The sequence below is a fragment of the Passer domesticus genome, chromosome 5 (assembly GCF_036417665.1).
Source record: "Passer domesticus isolate bPasDom1 chromosome 5, bPasDom1.hap1, whole genome shotgun sequence".
Lineage (NCBI taxonomy): Eukaryota > Metazoa > Chordata > Aves > Passeriformes > Passeridae > Passer > Passer domesticus.
In genome coordinates, this window is record NC_087478.1 from 7,044 (window position 1) to 34,752 (window position 27,709).

The 27,709-nt window shown below is 47.2% G+C and overlaps 1 protein-coding gene across 1 annotated transcript in view; it reads left to right on the top strand.

Annotated features, from left to right (window-relative positions):
• The first annotated feature begins 2,373 nt into the window (after nt 1-2,373).
• Nucleotides 2,374-27,709, top strand: part of NRF1 (nuclear respiratory factor 1) — a 50,788-nt gene continuing 25,452 nt past the window's right edge. The window contains exons 1-8 of the mRNA XM_064421624.1: nt 2,374-2,626; nt 4,287-4,401; nt 6,429-6,555; nt 7,528-7,668; nt 15,654-15,812; nt 16,453-16,647; nt 18,610-18,711; nt 24,231-24,388. Of these exons, the coding sequence (XP_064277694.1) occupies nt 2,404-2,626; nt 4,287-4,401; nt 6,429-6,555; nt 7,528-7,668; nt 15,654-15,812; nt 16,453-16,647; nt 18,610-18,711; nt 24,231-24,388 (1,220 nt within the window). The 5' untranslated portion in view covers nt 2,374-2,403. The remainder of the gene's footprint in view (nt 2,627-4,286; nt 4,402-6,428; nt 6,556-7,527; nt 7,669-15,653; nt 15,813-16,452; nt 16,648-18,609; nt 18,712-24,230; nt 24,389-27,709) is intronic.

Consider the following 27,709-nt stretch of genomic DNA (forward strand, 5'->3'; position numbering starts at 1 on the left):
GCTTTGGGAGAAAACCAGGGATCAACGTTCCTTGTCTGGAGTGGGGAATGCTCATCTGAGGAACAGCTTTTCTTTCATCCTTGTGCCTGGATCAAATCCCAGCCCCACCCTGTGGATGTGTCACAGGGATGTTGGCTGGGCCAGCTTGGTGACACCTTCCCCTGCCAGTCAAGGTGCTCCCACAGAGCCTGGCTCGTGTCAGGAATCCTTTGGGAATAATTTGAATGTGGGAATGGCTTCCCAAGGTTTCAGTGCTGGTGGTGTTAGGTTTAGGCTGCCTTTGAGTGCAAGGTTGGTTCCAGTGGTTTCATCCATTGTCTCCTGACTTTAAAGTCAAAGATCATATTCTGATCACATTTTTCCATGTTTTTTTTTAATTTTAATAGTAAGAAAAGCAGCAGTGTCCCCTTTCAGGAAGAGCTCGGTGTCTTGGGAAATCTGTTAAGCTGGTCCAAAAGGATTTACTTGAAATATTTTTTCTGTGGTGATGGCAGTGTGAATTTCGTGGAAGGAGGTTAGGGCTGATTGTTTCTCCACCAGAAGTTTCCAGTTTGTCTCAATGTTCCTCAATGTCTCAGTCCCTTCCTCAGTGGCACTGTTTGAACTCCTGCTATTTTTGGATGGTTCTAATATTACAGCCCAAGTTGTAAACAGGGTTGGACAACAGCAACATCAGACTCCAGCAGCTTTTTAGGGAGGACTGGGAGTCTGAAGCTGGTTTGGCTTTAGCTGTAGCCTCAGGAGGTTTGTGACAGTCTCACAACAACAATTCTGCTGTCCCTCAGGCTGGACTATTCCAACCCTTCCCCAGCACTGCCAGTCCCAGCACCAACCATGTCCCCAGGGTCTGTTCAATCCCGTCAGGGATGGGGGCTCCAGCACTTCCCTGTTCCACTGACAGCCCTTTTGGAGAAGAAATGTTCCCTACAATCCCATCTAAACCTCCCCAGCACAACTTGAACCCATTTCCTCTTGTCCTGTGGCTTGGGAGAAGAGACCAACCCCACCTGGCTGCAACCTCCTTTTTGTTTGGTCAAAATATCCTCTTGACAGAAAGGTTTGGGTTCCTGTGTCTCACTGACCCCGTGGCATTCTGTGCTCTGTGCCAGTCAGGAGCTGGAATTCCATGACTGTACTTACCAGGTCAGAACCTTTTTTTTTTGTTTATTTTCTTATTCCCTGGTCACCTCTTTCTGCTCTTTGCCCTGAGCAGGAGCAGATTCCCTTTGGGGAATCTGCTTTTGAGGGTTGAGGTTCTGATTCTCCTGTTTTGAAAACATCTTAGGGATGTGCCTTTTCTTTTCCACAAAAGTACAGCAGGCACAGACTGAAAATATCCCTGCAGGTCCCATCGTGGTCCTTGTGCACAGATCTGTGCTCGCAGTGTGTGGTCCAGGGCCCTGCTGACTCTGTAAGCTGCTGCTTTGCTCAGTGCTTTACCACTGGACGCCGTAATAAATCAGCTTTCTGTGGGTTTTGTGCTTGGGCTGTGATGGCTTTGCCTCTTCCTGGGCTCTGAGTCCAGGTCTGGGCCCCTCCTGACCAGAAAGATCTGGAGGGGCTGGAGAGGGTCCAGGGAATGGAGCTGGGAAGGGTCTGGAACACCAGGAGGGGCTGAGGGAGCTGGGAAGGGTCTGGAGAAGCAGGAGGGGCTGAGGGAGCTGGGCAGGGGCTGAGCCTGGAGCAAAGGAGGCTCAGGGGCCCTGGTGGCTCTGCACAAGGCCCTGGCAGGAGGGGACAGCCGGGGGGGTCGGGCTGTGCTCCAGGGAACAGGGACAGGAGAGAGGGAACGGCCTCAGGCTGGGCCAGGGGAGGTGATGTTGGACATCAGCAGGAATTTCCCCATGGAAAGGGGGGTCAGGCCCTGGCACAGCTGCCCAAGGAGATGGTGGACTCACTGTCCCTGGGGGTGTCTGAGGAACTCCTGGATGTGGCACTGGGTGCTCTGGTCTGGGGAGGGGACATAGGTTGGACTCGATGATCCCAGAGCTCTTTTCCATCCTCAGTGCTCCTGGGATTCTGTACTGGCATCCTCGTTTGTGTCCTGAGCTAGTGAGGTCAGAGGAGACTTTGTGTCACCCTCAGGCCTCTGAAAAGGTAGAACTTGACGAGGCAAAACCAAATCCCAGCTTTGACCCTTCGGTGTGTGTGTGAGGGACAATCTCAGCGCTGCAGGGTCCTTGGGGACCTTGCCTCCAGCAGAGATGATGGTTTGGAAGTGTGGGTTTTTCCAAACTCTTTAACCTAAAGTTCTCCCCTGGCTCCTGGCAGAGTTATTTCCCTCTTGTAGACATCCACTGTCCCTGGGGGAGGCAATCTCTGTCCCTTGTGCTCATGGCTTTTTGTCAAAGCTTTTTGTCCCAGCTTTTTGTCCCGTTTTTGTCCCTCTGCCAGCGACTCTTGATGGAAGAACACGGAGTGACGCAGGCAGAGCACATGGCTACCATCGAGGCGCACGCCGTGGCCCAGCAGGTGCAGCAGGTGCACGTGGCCACCTACACGGAGCACAGCATGCTGAGCGCCGACGAGGACTCGCCCTCCTCGCCCGAGGACACCTCCTACGACGACTCCGACATCCTCAACTCCACGGCGGCCGACGAGGTCACCGCTCACCTGGCGGCTGCAGGTAAAGCCTGGGGGCGGCTGCAGGTAAAGCCTGGGGGCGGCTCTGTCATCATCACCACCATCATCATCACCACCACCATCATCATCATCATCATCGTCACCATCACCATCATCATGGTCATCACCACCATCATCATCACCACCATCATCATCATCCTCACCACCACCATCATCATCGTCATCACCTGCTGGTGATGCTTGCCTAGTTAAATTAGGGTGTCCCCAATGTCTGGGGGTGATTGGCATCTGACTCTATTGATTTAGAATGCTGAACAATTGTTTCATTGAACTATATTAGATTAGATTGTACTATACTATATTGAAGAGATACTATATTATACTATACTATACTATACTATACTATACTATATACACTATATACATATATATATACACTATGTGTGTATATATATGTATATAGTATATATAGTATAGTATGTATATTATGCTATATACATATATAGTATATACATACTATATACATATATACTATATACATATATATTATACTATATATACACAAATATATATACTATCTACATATATACTATACTATATATACATATGTACACTATATACATATATACTATACTATATATACACATATACACACTATATACATACATACTATACAATATATACACATATATACACTATATACATATATACTATACTATAGTATATATACACAAATATATATACTATCTACATATATACTATACTATATATACATATATTCACTATATACATATATACTATACTATATATACACATATACACACTATATACATACATACTATACAATATATACACATATATACACTATATACGTCTATACTATACTATACATATATACTAGGGCACTGCTGGGAACTCTGGGTTTTACATTTCTTTCCCTGATAGGACACTGCCGGGAACTTTGGATTTTATATTTCTTTCACTGGTAGAACACTGCTGAGAGCTCTGGATTTTACATTTCTTTCCCTGGTAGGACACTGCTGGGAACTCTGGGTTTTACATTTCTTTCCCTGGTAGGACACTGCTGGGAACTCTGGGTTTTACATTTCTTTCCCTGGTAGGACACTGCTGGGAACTCTGGGTTTTACATTTCTTTCCCTGGAAGGACATTGCTGAGAACTCTGGATTTTACATTTCTTTCCCTGGTAGAACACTTCTGAGAGCTCTGGATTTTACATTTCTTCCCCTGGTAGGACACTGCTGGGAACTCTGGATTTTACATTTCTTAGGGCACTGGTGGGAACTCTGGATTTTACATTTCTTTCCCATTAGAACAGGTCCTTAATCCCCCAGGAAAGCCTCAGACTCCTGATGCTGTAGTTGGGGTGTCCAAGCAGGATTTGTGGAGCTGTACCTGGTTTCCTCTTCCCAGCCACCAGCATCCCCTCAGTTATTTAAATCCTGGGAGTTTTTCAGTGTGTTTGGAAGATGAAACACAGAATTCTGTGAGTGTAAGGACAACTTTAGGCTGCAATATGTGACTTCCACCCAGGACTGAGCAGGGATTTGCCAGCCTGGGGGACGGAGCTTTCACTGCAGAGCTCAGGGAGGGATTTGTGACACCCTGGGCACCCATTCCTGGCTGGGGGCATGGTGACCATGTCCCTCCTGAGCTGCCTGACCCTCTGTGCTTTGATTTGCAGGCCCTGTGGGGATGGCAGCAGCTGCTGCTGTGGCAACAGGGAAGAAAAGGAAGCGGCCTCACGTGTTTGAGTCCAACCCCTCCATCCGGAAGAGGCAGCAGACTCGTTTGCTCAGGTGAGCACCCACCTGTCCCTGCCACCTCGGTGTCCTCCAGCCAGCTCTGGTGGCCTGTGCTCACAGCAAGTGCTGCCCAGAAGTCACCCAGCTCGGGGGTTTTTTGGGAGTGTCTTTCTGGAAGCCAAGAGCTGTGGTTTAGTTTGCATTAAAGGGTTGAATTGCAGCTCTGCTCATTTTATGATCACCAGGATGGACACTGTGGTGGATCCATTGTTCTGTTTTAACCCCAACTGGTCACCAGCTCTCTGTGACAGTGACACTGCAGGATATCCACAGTGGCTTTAGCAGAAATTGAAGCTCCTTCCATAACCCAGCTCTGCAAAGCATTTATCTGCCTCACAAAAAAAAAAAAGTAATTTCTGCTTGATTCTGGGGATAAATTCAGTGTGTGTATATCCAAATTCCCTTTGCCACTGGACAAACCTCACAGTCCGTGGGGTTTAGAGCACAGTTTTAGGAAGAATAATCCAGGGGTGATTCACAAAAAAAAAAAAGTCATTTCTGCTTGATTAAACCATTCTGGGGATAAATTCAGTGTGTGTATATCCAAATTCCCTTTGCCACTGGACAAACCCCACAGTCTATGGGGTTTAGAGCACAGTTTTAGGAAGAATAATCCAGGGGAGATTCCTGCCTGAGTTGAAACACTTTTTATTGGCTTTAGAAGCTGCCTGTGGAGACAGCAGAGCTCCACAGCCCTCCAGGTGTTGCATTCCAGGTGCTCTGAGGCTGTTTGCCCACCTGATGGCCCCCGAGCCACACCAGAGCCGTGGCACTGCACAGCCCTGGAGAGCCACCTGGGCTTCCCTGCTCTGGGAACATCTGTGAACATTGGCTGCTACCCTTCCCTGGCTCTTGCAACAAAGCAATTCTTGCTTTTTCTGCTGTTTGGGATCTCACTGAGCAGTTAATGTTAAATTATTGGGCAGAGTTACTGCTAAGTGATAATCCTTGGGGGTGAACTCCCTGCCTTTTACAGCTCCAGTCTGGTTTTCCCTCCTTCCCCCAACTCTGCCCTGTTTATTGCAGTGTTTCTGTGTTTATTGCAGTGTTTCTGTGTTTATTGCAGTGTTTCTGAAGAACACATCTTTTTCTCCCTTGAAATATGACCAATATATTTTTAAAGAAACTGCTCAGTGAAGGAATTATTTCTTCTCCTTTCACACAACGACTTCATTTTACTACATTGAGATAATGACAAAACATCATTTTTTTTCCACTCTGACCAGCTGAACACATGTTTGTGCTTGATTTTCACCCCACTGGGAATGAATTTCACCCCCCTGGGTGTGGGATCTGTGTGTGGTGCTTTTTGGCAACCTCAGGTTCTCAAATGACCAGGACAGGGACTGAGCTGTCACCTCACAGACTGCTCAATTTTCTGGGGAAAACACTACTTTTCTCTTGCTTTTGGAGTTCCTGCCACCATTTCTGACTCTTGCACTGCTTAAAAGGGAATAAGAGGCAGAAAATATCCAGTGGAACGTTGTGATTCCAAAGGGAGTTGCTGATGGGGCAGGTGTTGGGCCACCTGGGTTCCCTGTGCTGAGCTGTTGCAATATTTCCAGTTCTTGCCTGTCCTGTAGCTCGAATTCCTACAGATCTGGTTTGAGCAGGACTTTGGTGCTGGAGAATTGCACTGCTATGATCTGGGTGTAAAACAACCTCTGTCTGCAGGCCTCTTTTGATGAATCATTCAGGTGCTTCAACAAAACACGAGTTTTGTGTTGCTAAGACAGAGTGGAAGTGCAGACTCTCGCTGCCCCAGCTTTGCTGCTCTGGTGCTTTCTCCTTTTACATCAGTGAGAAAAGGAGAGAGGGGAGAATAATTGACATTTGAGCTGCTGGGTGACTGCAGGGAGCACAGCAGGCCTCTGGAACAGGAATAAACTCAACGTGTGGCCAAGCTGAGCAGCTGGGGCTGCATTTCTCACCTGCCTTGTGGGAGGGAGCTGGCAGCCAGAGGGGTTGTGTTCCTGGGGGCTTTCAGCTGATGCCCATTCCCTGGGTTTGCCCTGTTTCAGGAAGCTGCGGGCCACGCTGGATGAGTACACCACCAGAGTGGGGCAGCAGGCCATCGTCCTGTGCATCTCACCCTCCAAACCCAACCCTGTCTTCAAAGTGTTCGGTGCTGCACCCCTGGAGAATGTGGTAGGTGTCCCTGGGAAAGTGAGGAAAGAAAGTCCTCAGCTTCTCTGCAGGTTTTTTTCTGCTCAGGGCAGCCTTGGGAGCCTGGTAGGGATCTGAAGGGTCATTTTAAAAATCCTGGAAAATAGAGTTTAGGTTTTATGGAATACAGTGCTGGACCTGGTTGAGTCAGTGATTTCAGAGATCTTTTCCAGCCCTAATGTTCCTGTGACTCCCTGACATGAGGGCAGCACTGAGGTCCTCTCTTCTCTGCAAGAATGGCACATCTCACCAGGGGGAAATATCCTGGATTAAAAATCATAGGGAACAGGCCATGATCACAGAATCCCAGAACCCCTGAGGTTGGAAAAGACCTCCAGGATGATTGAATCCAAAGTGTCAAAGCCCCACCTTGTCCCCAGCCCGAAGCTCTGGCTGCCACCTCCAGGAATTCCTTGGACACCTCCAGGGATGGGCACTCCAAAGCTCCCTGGGCAGCCCCTGCCAAGGCCTGACCCCTTTCCATGGGGAAATTCCTGCTGTGCCCACCCTGAGCTGCCCCGGCCCAGCCTGAGGCCGTTCCCTCTCTCCTGTCCCTGTTCCCTGGAGCACAGCCCGACCCCCCCGGCTGTCCCCTCCTGCCAGGGACTTGTGCAGAGCCACCAGGGCCCCTGAGCCTCCTCTGCTCCAGACTAAACCCTAAAAAATGACATATTTAAACTCAGCTCTGCTCTCTTCGCCTTATTGCAGACCCTGCCCAGGACAAGCTCTACCCTCAGAACTTTTCCTTTCATCCCACAAACTCCTCCCTTGCCAGTGTTGCTTTGAGTTTCATCAGCAGCCGAGTCTCGGGGGGCTGCTGGCTGTTTCCTGCCAGCTGTGCCCCTGTTTGCTCCTCCTGCTCTGCAGCACCCTGGGGAGGCCGGCTGGGCCCGCACCCTGCTCCTCTCCTGGTGCTGCTCCCCTTGTTTACCCGAGCCTGGCAACTCCCCACAGGTCCGCAAGTACAAGAGCACCATCCTGGAAGACCTGGAGTCGGCGCTGGCCGAGCACGCCCCGGCCCCCCAGGAGGTCAACTCAGAGCTGCCACCCCTCACCATCGACGGCATCCCCGTCTCCGTGGACAAGATGACCCAGGTGAGCAGACAGGTGACCCAGGTGAGCAGCCAACGTGGCAGAGGCAGGGGGGCAGAGGGGTGTTTGGCATCTTGCAGTCTCATCCTGTTGTTTTGTGCGGCTGCCTCTCCAGGGGGTGCTCTGATCGCTTTCCCCTGGGGCTCTGACAGCTCAGGCTGTGCTTGGATGTGGAGCTGTGTTAGTGGTGCTGATTTTCTCCATGAACAAAAAAGGTGGGGAGAGCTCAGGCTGCTGGGAGCTCTGCCTTTGGAGCTGATTTTGGCACCTCAGAAACTGGAAACAGGGAAAATGTTTGTTCCATGCTTTGCCACAATCTCAGGTGCCAAAGTTGTGAAGGTCACCTTTCTGTGTCCTGCAGTTCATTCCCTCCTCTGTTTCTTGCTGTGCATTGGAGCAGAGGGGAGTTTGCCAAAGGTTCAACCCCAGATCTGATCTCCTACAAGCCAGATCAGACCCTGAGTGAGATATTTTTGTTGGAGCTTTCTTAGTGGTGCTGATTTTCTCTGTGAAAAAAAAATGGTGTGGAGAGCTCAGGCTGCTGGGAACACTCCCTTTGGAGCTGATTTTGGGACCTCAGAAACTAGAAACAGGGAAAATGTTTGTTCCATGCTTTGCCACAATCTCAGGTGCCAAAGTTGTGAAGGTCACTCTTGGCCACCTTTCTGTGTCCTGCAGTTCATTCCCTCCTCTGTTTCTTGCTGTGGATTGGAGCAGAGGGGAGTTTAACCCCAGATCAGACCCTGAGTGAGATCTTTTTGTTGGAGCTTTTTTAGTGGTGCTGATTTTCTCCCTGAAAAAAAAAAAAAATGGTGGGGAGAGCTCAGGCTGCTGGGAGCACTCCCTTTGGAGCTGGTTTTGGCACCTCCCAGAAAGTGGAAACAGAGGAAATTTCCCTGTTTGTTCTGTGCTTTGCCACAATCTTTAAGCACCAAGGTTGGGAAAGTCACTCGTGGCCACCTTTCTGTGTCCTGCAGTTCATTCCCTCCTCTGTTTCTTGCTGTGGATTGGAGCAGAGGGGAGTTTGCCAAAGGTTCAACCCCAGATCTGATCTCCTACAAGCCAGATCAGACCCTGAGTGAGATATTTTTATTGGAGCTTTTTTAGTGGTGCTGATTTTCTCCCTGAACAAAAATGGTGGGGAGAGCTCAGGCTGCTGGGAGCTCTGCCTTTGGAGCTGATTTTGGCACCTCCCAGAAAGTGGAAACAGAGGAAATTTCCTTGTTCTCTGTTTGTTCCATGTTCCCTGTTTGTTCCGTGCTTTGCCACAATCTTTAAGCACCAAGGTTGTGAAGGTCACTCGTGGCCACCTTTCTGTGTCCTGCAGTTCATTCCCTCCTCTGTTTCTTGCTGTGGATTGGAGCAGAGGGGAGTTTGCCAAAGGTTCAGCCCCAGATCAGACCCTGAGTGAGATATTTTTGTTGGAGCTGTGTTAGTGGTGCTGATTTTCTCCATGAACAAAAATGGTGGGGAGAGCTCAAGCTGCTGGGAGCTCTGCCTTTGGAGCTGATTTTGGCACCTCCCAGAAAGTGGAAACAGGAAAGTTCCCTGTTCCCTGTTCCATGCTTTGCCACAATCTCAGGTGCCAAAGTTGTGAAGGTCACTCGTGGCCACTTTTCTGTGTCCTGCAGTTCATTCCCTCCTCAGTTTCTTGCTGTGGATTGGAGCAGAGGGGAGTTTGCCAAAGGTTCAACCCCAGATCTGATCTCCTACAAGCCAGATCAGACCCTGAGTGAGATATTTTTGTTGGAGCTTTCTTAGTGGTGCTGATTTTCTCCATGAACAAAAATGGTGGGGAGAGCTCAGGCTGCTGGGAGCATTCCCTTTGGAGCTGATTTTGGCACCTCCCAGAAAGTGGAAACAGAGGAAATTTCCCTGTTTGTTCTGTGCTTTGCCACAATCTTTAAGCACCAAAGTTGTGAAGGTCACTCATGGCCACCTTTCTGTGTCCTGCAGTTCATTCCCTCCTCTGTTTCTTGCTGTGCATTGGAGCAGAGGGGAGTTTGCCAAAGGTTCAACCCCAGATCAGACCCTGAGTGAGATATTTTTTATTGGAGCTGTGTTAGTGGTGCTGATTTTCTCCATGAACAAAAATGGTGGGGAGAGCTCAGGCTGCTGGGAGCATTCCCTTTGGAGCTGGTTTTGGCACCTCAGAAGGTGGAAACAGGGAAAATGTTTGTTCCATGCTTTGCCACAATGTTTAAGCACCAAGGTTGTGAAGGTCACTCATGGACAGTTTTCTGTAGTTCATTCCCTCCTCTTTTTCTGCTGTGGCTTGGAGCAGAGGGGAGTTTAACCCCAGATCAGACCCTAAGTGGGATATTTTTGTTGGAGACAGGGAATTATCTGCCCTGGGCGTGTGGGAGATTCCCTTTCTCTCCAGGTCCAGCCCCTTGCTGACCTCACTGCTGGAGAAAGTGGAGGGGGCTCCCCAGGGAAGCTTCATCTGGAGGGAAATCTCCTTCCCAGGACCTGAATCCAGGCAGGTGTGTCCTGCAGGAGGCTCTGGGTACCCCCAGCCTGAGGCACCACGGCAAGTTTTAAATGCTGAAAAACAATTTTTTTTTTCCAAGGGAGTAGCAAGATGGAAAGGGCAGCACACAAAGAGGTCAGAGCAAAGATGTGCAGATGTTTCTGTGCTCTGCAGAGGTCACACCCTGCTCAAAGCACCATTTCCATTTCTTAGTGGGATCAGACAAGCTCATACTCATAACAAAATTTTATTGAGCTTACTGTGCTCAATAAATTGATAATTTTCCCAATCCCTGACAAATAAGACAAAAACTATTTCCTGGATTTTTAAACTCCTGTCAAAGGTGGCACCTGCAGGAGCTGCTCCTGGCAGCTTTTGGTGTGCACCAGGAGCAGTTCCCCATGGAAATGTTTTTCTCCCCCTGGTCCTGCAGGGCCTTTGCTCAGCCAGCCCAAAGTGCTGATGTAGAACCTCTTCTTTCCAATCCTCTCCTGCTGCTCCATGGTAGAAAAACAAGGATCTTTTTAGGAATGGCCCTCATTGTTCCAGCACAGTGAGGTAGCTCAGAAGAGCTTTGTGGAAAGGTTTCTCCTGAGCTGGGCACAGAGGTGCTATCATTTATTGTGGGAATCTCAATTCCCAGAGCTTCCACTAGAATTATTTGTGTTTTCTAGTTAAAAATCATCTCTTTTTTTCAGCTAAGTTGCACAAAACCCCATGGAAAATGAACAAAAATAAATATAAATATAATTAGGGTGGCAGGGACTGGAAAAAGGAGGCCTCTGCTTTCAGCAGGTGACAGCAGGCAGGTGGAGAGGTGTCATCAGTGAGGAGGTGAAAATAATTCTCCTTCTAATTGCTCTGCTTCCCCAGTGGTCTGGAGGGAAATAAATCCTTTATTTGCCTGGGCAGAGATGTTTCTCTAACCTTGGGAAAGGAGAGTATCACCCAGCTGGGCTGGGCAGGAAAACCAGTGTTGCAGTGGGATTTTCTGCCTGCACAGAGGGGGAGCTTGGTGCTTTCTGGACTTTGGTGACAGCTGAGTTTGCCCCTCACCTTGCTCTCAGCTGCTCATTGATGTGACTGAGGAGTAAAATTGGGTAATCTGAGCTTAACCAAGCTAAGCTCAGTGCTCACTGGTTTATGAAGGGGTGATTTGTCCCTTAATCTGATTTTTTTAAGCCCCTGTTAAAAGTGAAAACACTGAAGGAAAGGGTGGCAAAGAAACATTTCTCACAGTTTCTCCCAAATCCTCCATCCTGAGGGTTCCCTGAGCCCTTTCCAAGGGCACAAAAGCTGATTTTTTTAAGCCCCTGTGATTTATAACCTGCTTGTAGTGGGCAGTAAAAGCTTTTCTGGCTCCTACAAGCCAGAAAAAACTTGATGAAGTTTTTCAAAGATCATCATGGTGCCCGTTCCCCCCTGAGGGCTGCACTGCTGCTCTCCCAGCTGGTCCCTGGCAGGGGCAGAATCCTGGCTGCAGTCAGCTCCCATGCTGATAGCCTGCCTGGTTTTGTGGTTTCCCAGCTCTGGGAGTGCAGCAGGGCTGGATTCAGGGGTGAGTTCCCTCCCAGCTCTGGAGCAGTTGCTGTTTTTCCCTCTCCCACTTCCAGGTGCAGCTGAGGTCCTGCCTGGACTCTGCTTTTCCCAGGGATGCCAAGGCTGAGCTCTGGGGATGTGTGGAAAACCCCCAGGCACAGGTTTGGCTCTGTTCTAGGAACCACTTCCCTTGGTGTTCCCAGCTCTGGAGAGCAGCTGGAGTACAGCTGGCTTGCTTTGGGCTCTTGCATTTGGGATTGGGATAGCTCAGTGCCATCAATTCTTGAATTTGAGGTTAAAAGTGAAAACACTGAATGAAAGGGTGGCAAAGAAACATTTCTCAAAATCCAGTTTTGTTTCTCCAAATCCTCCATCCTGGGGGTTCCCTGAGCACAAACTGGAAGGTGCCCCTGGGTTTTTTCAGCAGACATTTGATTTTTGGGTGTTTCCTGGATGGTGTCAGCAGAACGTGGCTCTGCAGGTGAGGGGGCATCACCTGTGGCCGAGCCCAGCCTCGTTAGGGCACTAATTAGCCAGGTCCTCTCTCTGACAGAGCTGCTGATTGTCTCCCTGTGGATTAAACACAAACCCTCCTTAACAAGTACCTTGAGGAGCTTGAGCAGCCACGGAGCACTGCTGGTGCCAGGGAAGAGCTTGAACTGGTTTTGCACCAGCCCTAAACGCTGAAAATTTTAAAAATTGAAATTAAAAATTAAAAATCCCCAAAAGAATCCTGCATTTAACCTAAAGCCATAAACCAGAATTGTTAATAACACTAAAATTACAAGTTTCTAGTTAATTAAAAGTGTGTGATATCACAAAGTAAAAAACCTAGAATTAAAAAATATATATTATTTAAAATATAATATATTAATATATATTAATATGTTATAATATATATTATAATCTAACATATATTATTCAAAATACAATATGTATAATATATATTATATATATTATAATAAATAATAATAACGGTTATATTACTATAATTATTATTACAGTATATTATTATAATAATTATATCATTAAATATAACATTATAATAATATAATGTATATTATATATTATATTGTTATCCATACTATATATTATATTATATATTTTATATTATATATTATATATTATATAATGTATAGATAATATAAATAATGTATAGATAATATATATAATATATTATATTATATATTATATATAATGTATAATAATATATAAAACAAAATAGAAGTTTTAAAACAAAAACTAATCCCTCTTCTTTACCTTCTTCATAAGCTTAAATAGTATTTTATAACTAAACAAAAAAATCCACATTACAAAGTTTAAGTAATTAATTATTCAGTTAAAAGTAAAATAATTTAAGTATAGTTTATTAATTAAATAGTTCAACCTTAAAAAACCTTATACAAAACATAGTTAACCATTTTGTAACTTACTAATAGAATACTATAAATATATAAAATATATATAATAAATACTATAAATAATATTGATTATAAATAAATATATTATATATATATATTTATGATATAAATAAAGGTAACAAACATCTAAACCTAAACACAAAATTCCATCTCCAATACTTCAATCCCAACCTTAACAAAAACAAAACAAAACAAAAACCAAAAAAATAAATAAAAAAAAAATTAAAAAAAAAAGTCAACAGCAACTGCAAAAAGCCCTGCTGCTCGCAGGTTTATTTGAATTAATTATTGGGCAGAGTTACTGCTAAATGATAATCCTTGGGATTGAACTCCCTTTTCCAGCTCCTTTCTGGTTTCCCTCCTCCCCCAGCCCTGCTCCCTCAGTTTCTTGCGGTGTTGGACCAATCCTTTTCTCTCTCGGGCTCTATGAACAGTGTATTTTTAAAGGAACTGCTCTCTGGAGGAATTATTTCTTCTCCTTCAGCAGGCTTCATGCAGGAGCCTGGAGCACGTCGGGGTGGGTGTTGGCCCTGCAGTGGGAGGTGGATCATGGACAGGCTGGGGAAAGATGTTCTAGGGGATGTTCCATGTGGAACGTGGAAAAGGCAGCTTGAGATGAGATCTTGGACAGCTTGGACAGCTTGGAGCCAATGGGTGAAACATCCAGGCTCTGCCCAGAGAGGGGAGTGCAGCTGGAGCACGGGGAGAAGGGGCTGGAGAACTTCTGAGAGAGCTGGGAGGGTCTTGAGAACTTCTGAGGGAGCTGGAGAGGGTCTGGAGAACTTCTGAGGGAGCTGGGAAGGTCTGGAGAACTTCTGAGGGAGCTGGAGAGGGTCTGGAGAACTTCTGAGGGAGCTGGGAAGGTCTGGAGAACTTCTGAGAGAGCTGGGAAGGTCTGGAGAACTTCTGAGAGAGCTGGGAAGGTCTGGAGAACTTCTGAGAGAGCTGGGAAGGTCTGGAGAACTTCTGAGGGAGCTGGGGAGGGTCTGGAGAACTTCTGAGAGAGCTGGGAAGGTCTGGAGAACTTCTGAGAGAGCTGGGAAGGTCTGGAGAACTTCTGAGGGAGCTGGGGAGGGTCTGGAGAACTTCTGAGAGAGCTGGGAAGGTCTGGAGAACTTCTGAGGGAGCTGGGCAGGGGCTGGAGAACTTCTGAGAGAGCTGGGGAGGGTCTGGAGAACTTCTGAGAGAGCTGGGAAGGTCTGGAGAACTTCTGGGGGAGCTGGGCAGGGTCTGGAGAGCTTCTGAGGGACCTGGGAAGGGTCTGGAGAACTTCTGAGGGACCTGGGAAGGGTCTGGAGAACTTCTGGGGGAGCTGGGAAGGGTCTGGAGAACTTCTGGGGGAGCTGGGAAGGGTCTGGAGAACTTCTGAGGGACCTGGGAAGGGGCTGGAGAACTTCTGAGGGACCTGGGAAGGGTCTGGAGAACTTCTGGTGGAGCTGGGCAGGGTCTGGAGAAGCAGGAGGGGCTGAGGGAGCTGGGCAGGGGCTGGAGAAGCAGGAGGGGCTGAGGGAGCTGGGCAGGGGCTGGAGAAGCAGGAGGGGCTGAGGGAGCTGGGCAGGGGCTGAGCCTGGAGCAAAGGAGGCTCAGGGGCCCTGGTGGCTCTGCACAAGTCCCTGGCAGGAGGGGACAGCCGGGGGGGTCGGGCTGTGCTCCAGGGAACAGGGACAGGAGAGAGGGAACGGCCTCAGGCTGGGCCAGGGCAGCTCAGGGGGGATTTGGGGACAATTCCTCCTGGAAAGGGCTGTGCAGCCCTGGCACAGCTGCCCAGGGGGGTTTGGAGTGCCCATCCCTGGAGGGATTTAAAATCCATGTGGATGTGGCACTTGGTGACAGGGCAGTGGTGGCCTTGGCAGTTCTGGGGAACTTAAAGGTCTTTTCCATCCGAATGACTCCATGGCTCTATGAAATCATTTACTCTAAAAGCTCTGAAGTGATGCAGGGAGCTGCTCCTAATTGCAGTTTTAAGTTCTAAATGCGATTTCCTCTGACATAAGGAGAGCTCTCCCCTTCCTGCTCTGCTCTGCACCTGAGCCAGCCTTTTCCTGGTGCTCCAAGGAGTCCCTGGTACAAAACCATGCGTGAATTCTTTATTTATTTTGGCAGGACAGGGCTGGAGAAGTGTGGAAACCACAATTCAGCAGTCACTGAAGCTCCATCTCCTCACAGCATCTCTGTAAATGATATATCAGCTCATGCCTGAGCTCCTGCCCTGTAGAGACACTGGGTGTGGGGTTTTTAATAGGTTGTTGTGATTTAGTTTTTGTTTTTCCATTTCAGGTTGGCTCCTTCTCTTCCTGGTAGTGTTTGAATTGCAGAGTGTCAATACAACGGCTGTGCCTTGGTGTTGTAATTTTGTTTTGGCTGATTGAATTTTGTTTCTTCTCTTCCACCTGCTGCCAAGCTGAGTCCTGGGAGAAGATGGCAAAGTGTTGTCCACCTTCCTTGGGCTTTCAGGCCCCTTCCAGTTGATGGCTCCAACAGGATGGAAGCTGAACACAACAATTCTTTACAACTACCCGAGATGTGAACTCCTAAACACCTTTTGTGTGTTGCAGGCACAGCTGAGAGCCTTCATCCCCGAGATGCTGAAGTACTCCACGGGTCGTGGGAAGCCAGGCTGGGGCAAGGAGAGCTGCAAGCCCATCTGGTGGCCCGAGGACATTCCGTGGGCCAACGTCCGCAGCGACGTCCGCACGGAGGAGCAGAAGCAGCGGGTGGGTGTCTCCCTGTCTGCCTCCAGACGGAGCACAGGGGCTGCAGGCTGGGTTTTGGCAGTGGTTTTTGCCTTGAGGGACAGAAGGAAGGGTCTGTGTCGTGGCCTCCTGAAGGAGGGAAGGGGTGCTGTCCTGTTCAGAGCAGCAGGGAGCTTTGTGCTTGAAGGAAGGAGCCGTGGATGTGCAGTGGAGCCAGAGAAAATGAGAGAACTGAGTGAAAAAGTAAAATTTCCACCAACCTGTCACAAAGATAATCAAAGGAAGGCACCGTGGTGGGGAGGCAGCAGGCCCCGTGCAGGCTGGCTGGGTGGGGAGGTGGAAATGGTGCTGTGGCAGCATTTTGGTGCTTTCCCAAATCACCGCGGCTTTCTGCTTGGAGTCACAGAATGGTTTGGGTTGCAAGGGCCCTTTTAAAGGTCTTCTCATCCAACCCCTGCACTGAGCAGGGACATCTTCACTGGATCAGGAGGCTTTCCAGGGTGATTCCTTGGGGGAATGAGCAGAGGGAGATTCATTATTGGGATTGTTTGTTGCAAACCACCCGACGAAGCCCAGTGAAGACAAACCTGCAAATCCCAGCGCTGAGCTGGTCCAGAACCCTTCCCTGGGCTGAGTGTCCCCTGTTCCCTCGTGCTGGCAGGTGTCCTGGACCCAGGCCCTGAGGACCATCGTGAAGAACTGCTACAAGCAGCACGGGCGCGAGGACCTGCTGTACGCCTTCGAGGACCAGCAGACGCCGCAGACCACGACCACGCACAGCATCGCCCACCTGGTGCCCTCCCAGACCGTGGTACAAACCTTCAGCAACCCCGACGGCACCGTGTCCCTCATCCAGGTGAGAGCAGCCCCCTGGCTCCTGCATTTCCAGCACCGTTTAAACCACAGGAGGTGGTTGAAGGAAACTCAGGAGCTAAACGTGTCCTTCAGGAATTTCATCCTTGTCGTGTCTTATCCCACAACAAAGATCCATCCTCTCCTCTCTCTTCCCAACTCCCAGCCCTTGTCCAGTGCAAGGATTTCTGTAATGTGGTCAGAAAAGTTCAGGGGTTTGACCCGAGTTTAGTGAACCTGCTTGGAACAAATCCAGTCCCTGGTGCTGCCACACAATGCCTGTGGTGGCAATGGGAGGAGAGGTGGTGGAACTGCCTTCCTGTAATGGTAGGAAATGGAGTTTAATCAGCTACATTTCAGGTATTATATATATAAATTATCTATCTATATAATACATATTCTATATATAATTATATCTTTATATAATATACATATTACATTAAAATATATGTTATATATGATATAATATATATAAAATACATTATATATATTATAAATAGATACATAGATACATAGATAGATACATAGATAAATAGAGAGGTATTTCTGTGCCCCAGGTCTTTATCTGACACATGAAGTGTATCATATTTATTACAAACACCAAATACATATATATATATATATGTATTAATATAAAATATATATTTAATATTTATATAAAATATATATATCAGGTATTTCTGTGCCCCAGGTCTTTATCTGACACCTGAAGTGTATTCTATTTATTACAAACACCAAATACATACATATATATATATATTAAAAATATATATATCTGTATATAGATCAAGTATTTCTGTGCCCCAGGTCTTCGTCTGACACCTGAGGTGTATTATATTTATTACAAACACCAAATACATATTTGTCCTCATGGGATAAGGATTCCTCTCACACAGTTCTTAGCTCAGTGCTGCTGCTCTTTTCCCTGTGTTCCCTGTGAGGGAAGGCAGATTCTGGCAGCTCAGGATGTCAAAAAAATTAGGTTTTCTCTTGAAACTTCCCACAAACTGCTTGTGGGGGTGAGAATTGAATCTCAGTTTCCCCTGTGCCTCCAAACCACCACTGGTGGTGGTTCCTAACCAGGCCCAGCTTTGTCCCCCTTGAACATCACATTTTTAGTGAAGTCTCAGACATAATGCAGATAAAACCTGGGTGTTTGAGTAGGGTTTTTTCCCTGAATGAAGCTTTTCAGTGGCTGTCAGAGTTTTCTGTTCCCACCAAGGCCCAGCAGACCTGCCGGGCTGGTTCTCATGCTCACCTGTCCATACAATCTCCCTCTGACTGGTGTCCTTTCAGGTGCTGGACACCTGAGATCCCACTGACACCCTGCATTTATATTTAATGCTCCTCAGACACAAAGCTGCCCATCTCCCTGCCTTTGTGCTTTGCCAGCTGTTCAGTGGGGAAAGATCATTTCCAAAGGGGTGTTGAGCAGGAGCTCGTGTTTGCCATGAGATGAGACCCGGGGAATGGGGAGCAGGGAGGGTGTGCAGGGAATTCTGAGCCACTGCTGGGTGGGTGGAGAAGGGAGCTGGCTCCACCATGCTCCCCCAGCTGCTCTTCCTGAGCCTGGGACACTGCTGAGGCCTCAGGGACACGGGGACAGCACGTGGGATGTGCAAAACTTGCTTCCAGTCTGGGAGCTGCCATGGATTAATGTGGGGATTTCCTCTCCCTTGGGGACAGCTCCATGTTTTCTGTGAGCTCTGCAATTCCAATTAGTCACAGAATCATGGAATTTGAGGGCGTTGGAATGGAGACCTTAAAGAAGCTGTCACATGAGCAGGGACACCTTGCACCATCCCGGGCTGCTCCAAGCCCTGTCCAGCCTGGCCGTGGGCACTTCAGGGATGGGACATCCACAACCTCCCTCGCAGTAAATTCCTTTATCCTTTTAAGCTGGCAGCATGTGAGCCCCCCTTTTCCCGAGAGCTGCAGTAACAGAGCCTTGTTTCCTCCTGCACAGGTTGGCACGGGTGCCACGGTGGCCACGCTGGCCGACGCCTCCGAGCTGCCCACCACGGTGACCGTGGCACAGGTCAACTACTCTGCGGTGGCTGACGGAGAGGTGAGCAGCCCCGGGCACCTGGGGCCGGCCTGGGCTCCGGGAGGCTCAGGGATCACGGGCCGGCACATGAGGGCTGGCACATGAGGGCCGGCACATGAGGGCCGGCACAAGAGGGCCGGCACATGAGGGCCGGCACATGAGGGCTGGCACATGAGGGTTGGCACATGAGGGCCGGCACAAAGGGCCGGCACAAAGGGCCGGCACATGAGGGCCGGCACATGAGGGCCGGCACATGAGGGTTGGCACATAAGGGCCGGCACATGAGGGCCGGCACATGAGGGCTGGCACATGAGGGCTGGCACATGAGGGTTGGCACATGAGGGCCGGCACATGAGGGCCGGCACATGAGGGCTGGCACATGAGGGCTGGCACATGAGGGTTGGCACATGAGGGCCGGCACATGAGGGCCGGCACATGAGGGCCGGCACATGAGGGCTGGCACATGAGGGTTGGCACATGAGGGTTGGCACATAAGGGCCGGCACATGAGGGCCGGCACATGAGGGCTGGCACATGAGGGCTGGCACAAAAGGGCTGGCACATAAGGGCCGGCACATGAGGGTTGGCACATGAGGGTTGGCACATGAGGGTTGGCAAAAAGGGCTGGCACATGAGGGCTGGCACATGAGGGCTGGCAAAAAGGGCTGGCACATGAGGGCTGGCACATGAGGGCTGGCAAAAAGGGCTGGCACAAGAGGGCCGGCACATGAGGGCCGGCACACAGCGGGGGCTGCGGGGTGGTACAGAGAGTGATGGATTGGTACTGCGGCTTAGGACTCTGCAAACACAATTTTATATATGTATAAATGTTTTTAAAATTTATATAATATTTAATTATATTATATAATGATATAACATAATAATTATATATTATATTTATAATATATATAATTATATTAAATTATAGGAATATTAATTATAATAAATTATTACAATAAATTATTAATTATAAAATTATAATAAATTGTTAATTATAATAAAATAGTAATTATAATTATATTATGTTATTATATTAAATTATATTCTTATATTATTAATGTTAATATTAAATTACATAATATAATTATTATATATTATATATAATGTATTATGCATTATATATAATATACTATGTATTATATAATATATAATATATAATATATTATGTATAATAGATAATAGATAATATACTATATATAATATATTATGCATTATATATTATATATTATATATTATATATTGTATATTGTATATTGTATATTGTATATTGTATATTATATATTATATTATCGAATAACTGATAGAATACAATAACTAATAATATATATTATATTGTAAATTATATAGTATATAACCTATAATATGCAATAGCTAACATATAATCACAGAATTTCTGGGCTGGAAGGGACCTTTGAGATCATCGAGTCCAACCCGTGCTCTAACACCTCAACCAGGTCATGGCACCAAGTGCCACATCCAGTCTTTTTTAAACACATCCAGGGATGGTGACTCCCCCACCTCCCTGGGCAGGTGATTCCAGTGTTTGGCCACTCTTTCTGTGCAAAACTCCCTCCTTAAGTCTAGAAACTTCCTCCTTAAGTATATTATATAATACATACTATATACTATATACTAAATATACTATATACTATATAATATATACTATAAAATATATAATATATACTATATAATATATAATATATACTATATAATATATTATATTGTTATATAAAACATATATAATACATAGTATTACATGTTAGATATTATATATCTTATATTAAATATTATATATTATATATGATAATCATATATATAATTATACATATTTTATATATATAATATAATATAATAGTAGATATACATATAATTGTGTATATGTGTAATTTCAGCTCTAGACTCTGCAAACACAATTATATATATTAAAAATATATAATATATAATATAATATGTATAAAATATATATAAATTCTATATTATATTTTATATATAATTATATATAATATATGTAATATAATATTATATATAATTGTGTATAAGTATATATATTGTGTATATGTATAATTTTGGCTCAGTACTCTGCAAACACAATATATATATAATTATAATATATTATAACATAATATGATATATTTATAATTTATATTTGTATAATATATGTTTATATATAAATATATAAAATACAATATATAATATGTAACATATATAAAACTATATATAGTTATATATCTACAATTATCTACGTTATATGTATAAAATATAATATAAATATAATGTTATATATATATAATTGTATTTGCAGAGTCCTGAGCTGATATAACAATTCAGCACTTTCTATATAAAAAATATAAATTGCATTATAAGTTACAAATATAAATTATATAGTGTATATATATATATAAAAATATATATATATACTTCCACAATTATCGTAGAAGCCTTAGGTCTGAATTTGGGGTCTTTTTTATATATACCTCCTATAGATTATTTATTTAGGGGTTTTTCTGGCATTTCCATGCCTATATCTGAATGCTCAAAATTGCAACCATTTCTTTTTCCCTTTTTTTAAAATCAAATCGTACGTTAAAAAATATATTTCTTTCTCTGGGTTTAAGAAACATTCCCTTAAAATTGTGGAGATTTTTTTTTGACCTTTTGCCTTCAAGCCCCACCTTTGAATGAGGCTGTGTGTCTCTGTCTGTCCCTGTGGGTCCCTGTCTGTCCCTGTCCGTCCCTGTCCATCCCTGTCTGTCCCTGTCCGTCCCAGTCTGTCCCTGTTGGTCCCTGTCTGTCCGTCCCAGTCCATCCCAGTCCATCCCAGTCCGTCCCTGTCCATCCCAGTCCATCCCAGTCCATCCCAGTCCGTCCCTGTCCATCCCAGTCCGTCCCTGTCCATCCCAGTCCATCCCAGTCCGTCCCTGTCCATCCCTGTCCATCCCAGTCCGTCCCAGTCTGTCCCTGTGGGTCCCTGTCTGTCCGTCCCTGTCCGTCCCTGTCCGTCCCTGTCCGTCCCTGTCCGTCCCTGTCCGTCCCAGTCCGTCCCTGTCTGTCCCTGTGTGTCCCAGTCTGTCCCAGTCTGTCCCTGGCTGTCCCTGTCCATCCCAGTCCGTCCCTGTCCATCCCAGTCCGTCCCTGTCCATCCCTGTCCATCCCAGTCCATCCCTGTCCGTCCCTGTCCGTCCCAGTCCGTCCCTGTCTGTCCCTGTGTGTCCCAGTCTGTCCCAGTCTGTCCCTGGCTGTCCCTGTCCATCCCAGTCCGTCCCTGTCCATCCCAGTCCGTCCCTGTCCATCCCTGTCCATCCCAGTCCATCCCAGTCCATCCCAGTCCGTCCCAGTCTGTCCCTGTGTGTCCCTGTCCATCCCAGTCCATCCCAGTCCGTCCCTGTCCGTCCCTGTCCATCCCAGTCCGTCCCAGTCTGTCCCTGTGTGTCCCAGTCCATCCCTGTCTGTCCCTGTCGGTCCCTGTCTGTCCCTGTTGGTCCCTGTCTGTCCCTGTGTGTCCCTGTCTGTCCCTCTGTCTGTCCCTGTCCCAGTGTGTCCCCGTGCTGTGCCCAGGGTGTCAGGGCAGGAGGTGGCAGCACAGAGCAGCTTTGCCGGCCTCACTCACTCGCTGTTCCCTCTCCGAGCTGACTGGGGCCGCCTGCAGTGACCTTCCAGCCCTTTGCAGCTGCTCTGGGGTTGTCCAGAGCCACTTTTGTCCCCTGAGAGCTGCGGGAAATCTTTCAAAGGCACCAACAGGGCTGAGTGGGGCTCACCTGCGTTAGGGGAGGTGACCCTGCCCTGGATTTGGGTGGGTTTAAGTTCCTTTTCCACCCGTTTAGCTGTGGAATCTCAGCAGCTCAGCCTTGGTGGAGACAGTCCCAGCTTCTTTTCCTTCTTTCCTTACCCCATCCCTGTTCTGCAACTCCTTGGGCACCTTTGTAGGGCACCACTGGGATCTCCCTTCCCACAACAGCCTCCCTCTCCATCCTGTGTTGGGATTGACCTTTGCCCAAAGGCAGCAAAGTTTCCTCATGCAAAATTTTACCTGGAGCCTCAGATCACCTCTGCTTTTTTCCATCCCAACAAATTGAGGTGGTTTTTTCATCACCCCCTAACAGCATTTTTGTGTCTCAGAAGTTGGGGAGTGTCCTAAAATGTTTATGGGGATGGGAGGTGGAGGGAGAGCTCCACCTTGCAAAGCAGCCCGTAGGATTTGTCAGCAGATCCTCTGCTTGTTTGGTCCAAAGTGTGTTTTGAGTTCTCATCCTGGTGGATTTTGGCCATATAATCATTATCTCACCAGCTGTGAAAATGAAAATATGGGGGAAAATGGGCAGCTGGGTGAACTTTAGGTAATATGAAAATTATCTGTGAGAAGGTGTGGAGTTAGGGAATTTTAAATACCTGGGATAAATGAACATTTCCACCACCATCATCTTTTATTTATCAATATTGCTCAATCCCATCCGAGGTCACAGGTGCTGTCCAGATAAATCCTGGGTGGGAACATGGACCAGTCCCCAAAAAGTGCAAATAGAAACAGGGAGGAAAACACAGCCCATTTCCCTGAGGGATGTGATGTGTGCTGGGGCTCCAGCACTGCAGAAACACAGAATTCCAGAAGAGCTGGGCTTGGAAGGGACCTTTGGGAATCGTCCAGTCCAGGGCAGGGCCACCCAGAGCAGGTGACACAGGGACACATCCAGGTGGCTTTGGGATGTCTCCGGACAGAGAGACTCCACAGCTTCCCTGGGCAGCTGTTCCAGAGCTCTGCCACTCTCCATGGAAGGAAGTTCTTCCTCATGGTGAAGAACTTGTGTTTTGATTGATGGCCATTAATCACAGCTAATTAACAAACAGCCCAGGCTGGCAGGCAGCGATCCAGGTACAACAACAGCTACACTGCCCTGTTTTGTTGAGGATTTGGCAGGACAAGAGGGATTTGGAAGGGCTGGGGACACAAACCTGAGGGGAGCCCTGAGGGAGCTGGGGGGCTCCCCTGGAGAAAAGGAGCCTCAGGGCTGCCCCCAGCCCTGCCCAGCTCCTGAAAGGTGCCTGTGCTCAGCTGGGCTGGGCTCTGCCTCCAGCAGCACTGACACAGCCACAGCACAGCCCCGAGCTGGGCCGAGGGAAATTCAGGCTGGAGAGCAGGAAAAAGCTTTTCCAGCAGGGGGATAAAGCTCTGGGATGGCTGCCCGGGGAGGGGGTGCAGGCACCATCCCTGGGGGTGTTTGAGCAGCCTGGATGTGGCACTGGGGCCAGGCTCTGCCTGAGCTGTTGGACTCCATGGGCTGCAAGGTCTCTCCTAACCCAGCCATTCTGTGATTTCTGTGGTTTTGAGGACTTTTCTGGATCTTTATGCCCTGTGAGCCTCATGGCTGATGGAGGGGCTGCAGTGTCCAGCCACCCCTCAGTGCATCCCAGCCTCCCTCCCTCCCCTTGCCCCTCTCTCCGAGCTGGACACTGCAGAACTCTATGAAAACCAACCCATTTGTCTCTTTTGGGAAGCAGGCACCCCTGGAGGGTGCTGCTGCTCCTACAGCCTGTGTTCCCTGGCAGGTGGAGCAGAACTGGGCGACGCTACAGGGCGGGGAGATGACCATCCAGACGACGCAGGCCTCGGAGGCCACGCAGGCGGTGGCTTCCTTGGCCGAGGCGGCGGTGGCGGCGTCGCAGGAGATGCAGCAGGGAGCCACTGTCACCATGGCACTCAACAGGTACTTGGAGAGGGCACAGCTCAGCCTGGCATCTCCCGCCTGGCTTTCCTTCTGTTGGGACAGAGTTCACCCTGAGACTTCACCCAGAGTTCAGTCCTGAGAGAGGATTTCACTCATGGATTCTTGCAGCAGGTGGTGTGTGCAGGACAGCTCCTGATTCCTGCTCTGGTCACAATCAGAATTTCCTCCACAGGTCACTGGTTTTGGGGTTTTTCCCCCCCAAATCTTTCTGAAGTAGAAGCTGAAGGAGCTGCAGTGGTTATTAGGGGTTTTGGCTGCACTCAGGTTAGCAAGATCTGAGGTGTGGCTCCACAGGTCCATCAGGCAGGATGAAATATCTTTGCTCTTAAACTCATCCTGCTGTTCCTAAATCCTGGAAGTGGCTGTGGCACTCCCTGAGGGATAGGAGATCACAGCACAGCAGTGAAGGAGGTTTCCCACTGCTGAGGTGTGGACAAGAATTTGCCTCATCCAAACAAGGATCCTGGTTAGAGGCTGTTGGCTGAGCAGCCAGGGGGTGGAACAGGGCACCAGACCACACTGCTGGTAGCTGGAATAAAGCTCCAAGGCCTTGTTCCACCCAGAAATTGCTGAAGGAATCACTTTGGTCCCAGTTTGCTCCCAAATCTCTGTTGGAACTGAATTCCAAACACACCCAGAACTGTTTCTGCTCTTTATGATGCAGATTTGGGTCCTTCAGATATTTCTTGTCTGCCACATGAGGTTGCTCAAATAGGCTTTTTTTTACTAATATTTCCCTGTAAAATTGCCTTTTAAAACCAGATGATCCTTTCAGGACACTGGAGTTACAGGAGCAAGCCCCATCTCCCCAAATCCAACTTGCAGGATTTTATCCTGCACATTTCCAGGATTCCAGATTTCCCTACATGGATTTTTTTAAGAAGTGGAAAGTCTGGACATGGGGTGACACCTGATGCCAGCTTTGCTGAGCTGCCCTGGGCCTTCCTGCAGGGAAAATGCCTTCCCAGAGCTCCAGGCTCAGGAGAAGGATGTGCCAAGGGGAGGAGGGAAGCCAGGCAAGAAAAGATTCTGGATCTCTACAAGTGTTTAAAGAGCTGCTCTGAGACACAGAGGGGCTGCTGAGCACTGAAAGTCCACCCTGAGTGGATGCAGCAGGAAAGTGTTTGGCATCTAAGCAGGAAATGAGGGAAGAGAAGAAAAATATGGGAAAATAGTTGGAAAATATTTGAGTCAATTGGTCGAGCAGAGAATGAGCAGAGGGAGAGCATCCATGGGGAAGCTAAAGGAAATCCCTACTTTTTTTTTGCTTAATTCAGGTAGGAATTGGTAGGAAATTTGACTTCAGGAATGTTTTACCTGCTGAGCAGATCTTATCAAAATAAGTTGAATGTTAGGAATTGTCAGGAAAGGCATTAGGAGTAACTGATGGTGCATTCACATCTGGGACAGTGTGGGAAGTGCTCACTACTCAAATGGAAAAGAGTGATCAAAGCCAGGAATGATCCACAGTGGAAATGTGGGAAGGAGATCACTGGAAATGTGTGAAACCATGAGGAAAACAAAAGAAGAAAAGTTTTATTTTCTGTTTCTCACAATATCAGACTAAAGGGCTGCACAGCCAGGAGTTTTTGAAGCACCATAATGCAATTTTTCCTTCTAATTAAACGTGGAACTCTTTGCTCCAGGGTGCTGGGGAAGCAAAAAGTGTAGATGGGCTTCAGAGGGGATTAGAGACAGGTCAGAATTGATGGTCCAGATGCAATCCCTGGGAAGCTGGGAGGTTGTGGGAGGCGAAGGATTGGGCACATCCCTTCCCAAATATCTGCCACTGCTGTGGTCACAGAACAGCTTTGCTGGCCACAAACCCTGTTCCCACCTCAGACCTGACTGAACCAGCCTGGGGTGACCTCAGTGGGAAATGAACTTGTAGAGAATTCTTAAAGTTTGACAGAAGTACTCACATAGCGTGTGTTTGTTTGTAAACCCTGAGATGAGAAATGCTGACTTGGAAATGCTGTGGAACAGGATAAACACTGTTAGGAGAGAAATGGAATTAAAAATAAGTTTTAAAGGATGGTTTTGTAAGTAAGACTAGGTATTTTAGAAAAATATAACTATGAAAAGTGCATTGTAGTGAGAAGTCATTTTAGATGATTAGCTTTAAAGCATTTACAGCATGGTGTAGTAAAAGCTGATGGGCTAAGAAACACTTATAAGGTATTGCAATTAAGAAATAGTTTCTGATTGTAATAGTGTGAATTATAACATCTGTATTTTCTCACCCACAAAACCACCCCATAGATATAGAATATATATATATAATTGTATATATAATTATATATTATGTGTGTGTATATATATATGTATAATAGATATATGTAATTATAACATCTGTATTTTCTCACCCACAAAATCACCCCATAGATATAGAATATATATATAATTATATATAATTATATATTATGTATAATGTATATCTATATATAGATAATTAGATATAATAGATATAAATATATAATTCTAACATCTGTATTGCCTTGCCACAAAACCACCCCATCTCTGGGTCAAAAAAAGGCTTAATCCAACAAACTTGAAGCACTTTGCAGCTGCTTTGGGGTTTTCAAGAGCCAGTTTTATCTCCTGAGAGCTGCAGGAAATCTTTCAAAGGCACAAACAGGGCTGAGTGGGGCTCACCTGGGTTAGGAAAGGTGTCCCTGCCCTGGATTTGGGTGGGTTTAAGTTCCTTTTCCACCCTTTTAGCTGTGGAATCTCAGCAGCTCAGCCTTGGTGGAGACAGTCCCAACATCTTTTCCTTCTTTCCTTACCCCATCCTTGTTCTGCAACTCCTTGAGCACCTTTGCAGGGCTTTTGGGCCTGGCCTCATTTGTGTGAAGAAATTTAACAGCACTCTGCTAGAAAACGATGCTCATTAAAAAGAGTCATTAAGGCACTTGGCTGGGCAGGAGCTGAAGCCAGAGCTGGTGATGCTGGTCCTGGCAGCAGGGTGAGCTGAAGGGGCAGAAGGGAGAGCTCTGAAATCTGCAGAGCCCCAGGATGAGCCAGTGCCAAAAGCCTGATACCTGATTGCAGAGGCAGGAAGGGGCCACGTGGAATTGCCCCAAAGTTTTATCAAGTCCCAGGTGAAAGGGAGAACACAGGGCTTTTCTAAGACACCCAAAAAAAATCCACCAGAAGCAGCTTCTTCCCATCCATTCCTCCTGCAGTGCTGATTTCCTGCTGTGCATCACTCCACCCAGGCCAGGTGGGAATCCCTCTGCTCTGGGCTGCTCTCCTGGCGTGTGTTTGCTGCTTAAAATGGAATTATTTGTTCCTCTGCTG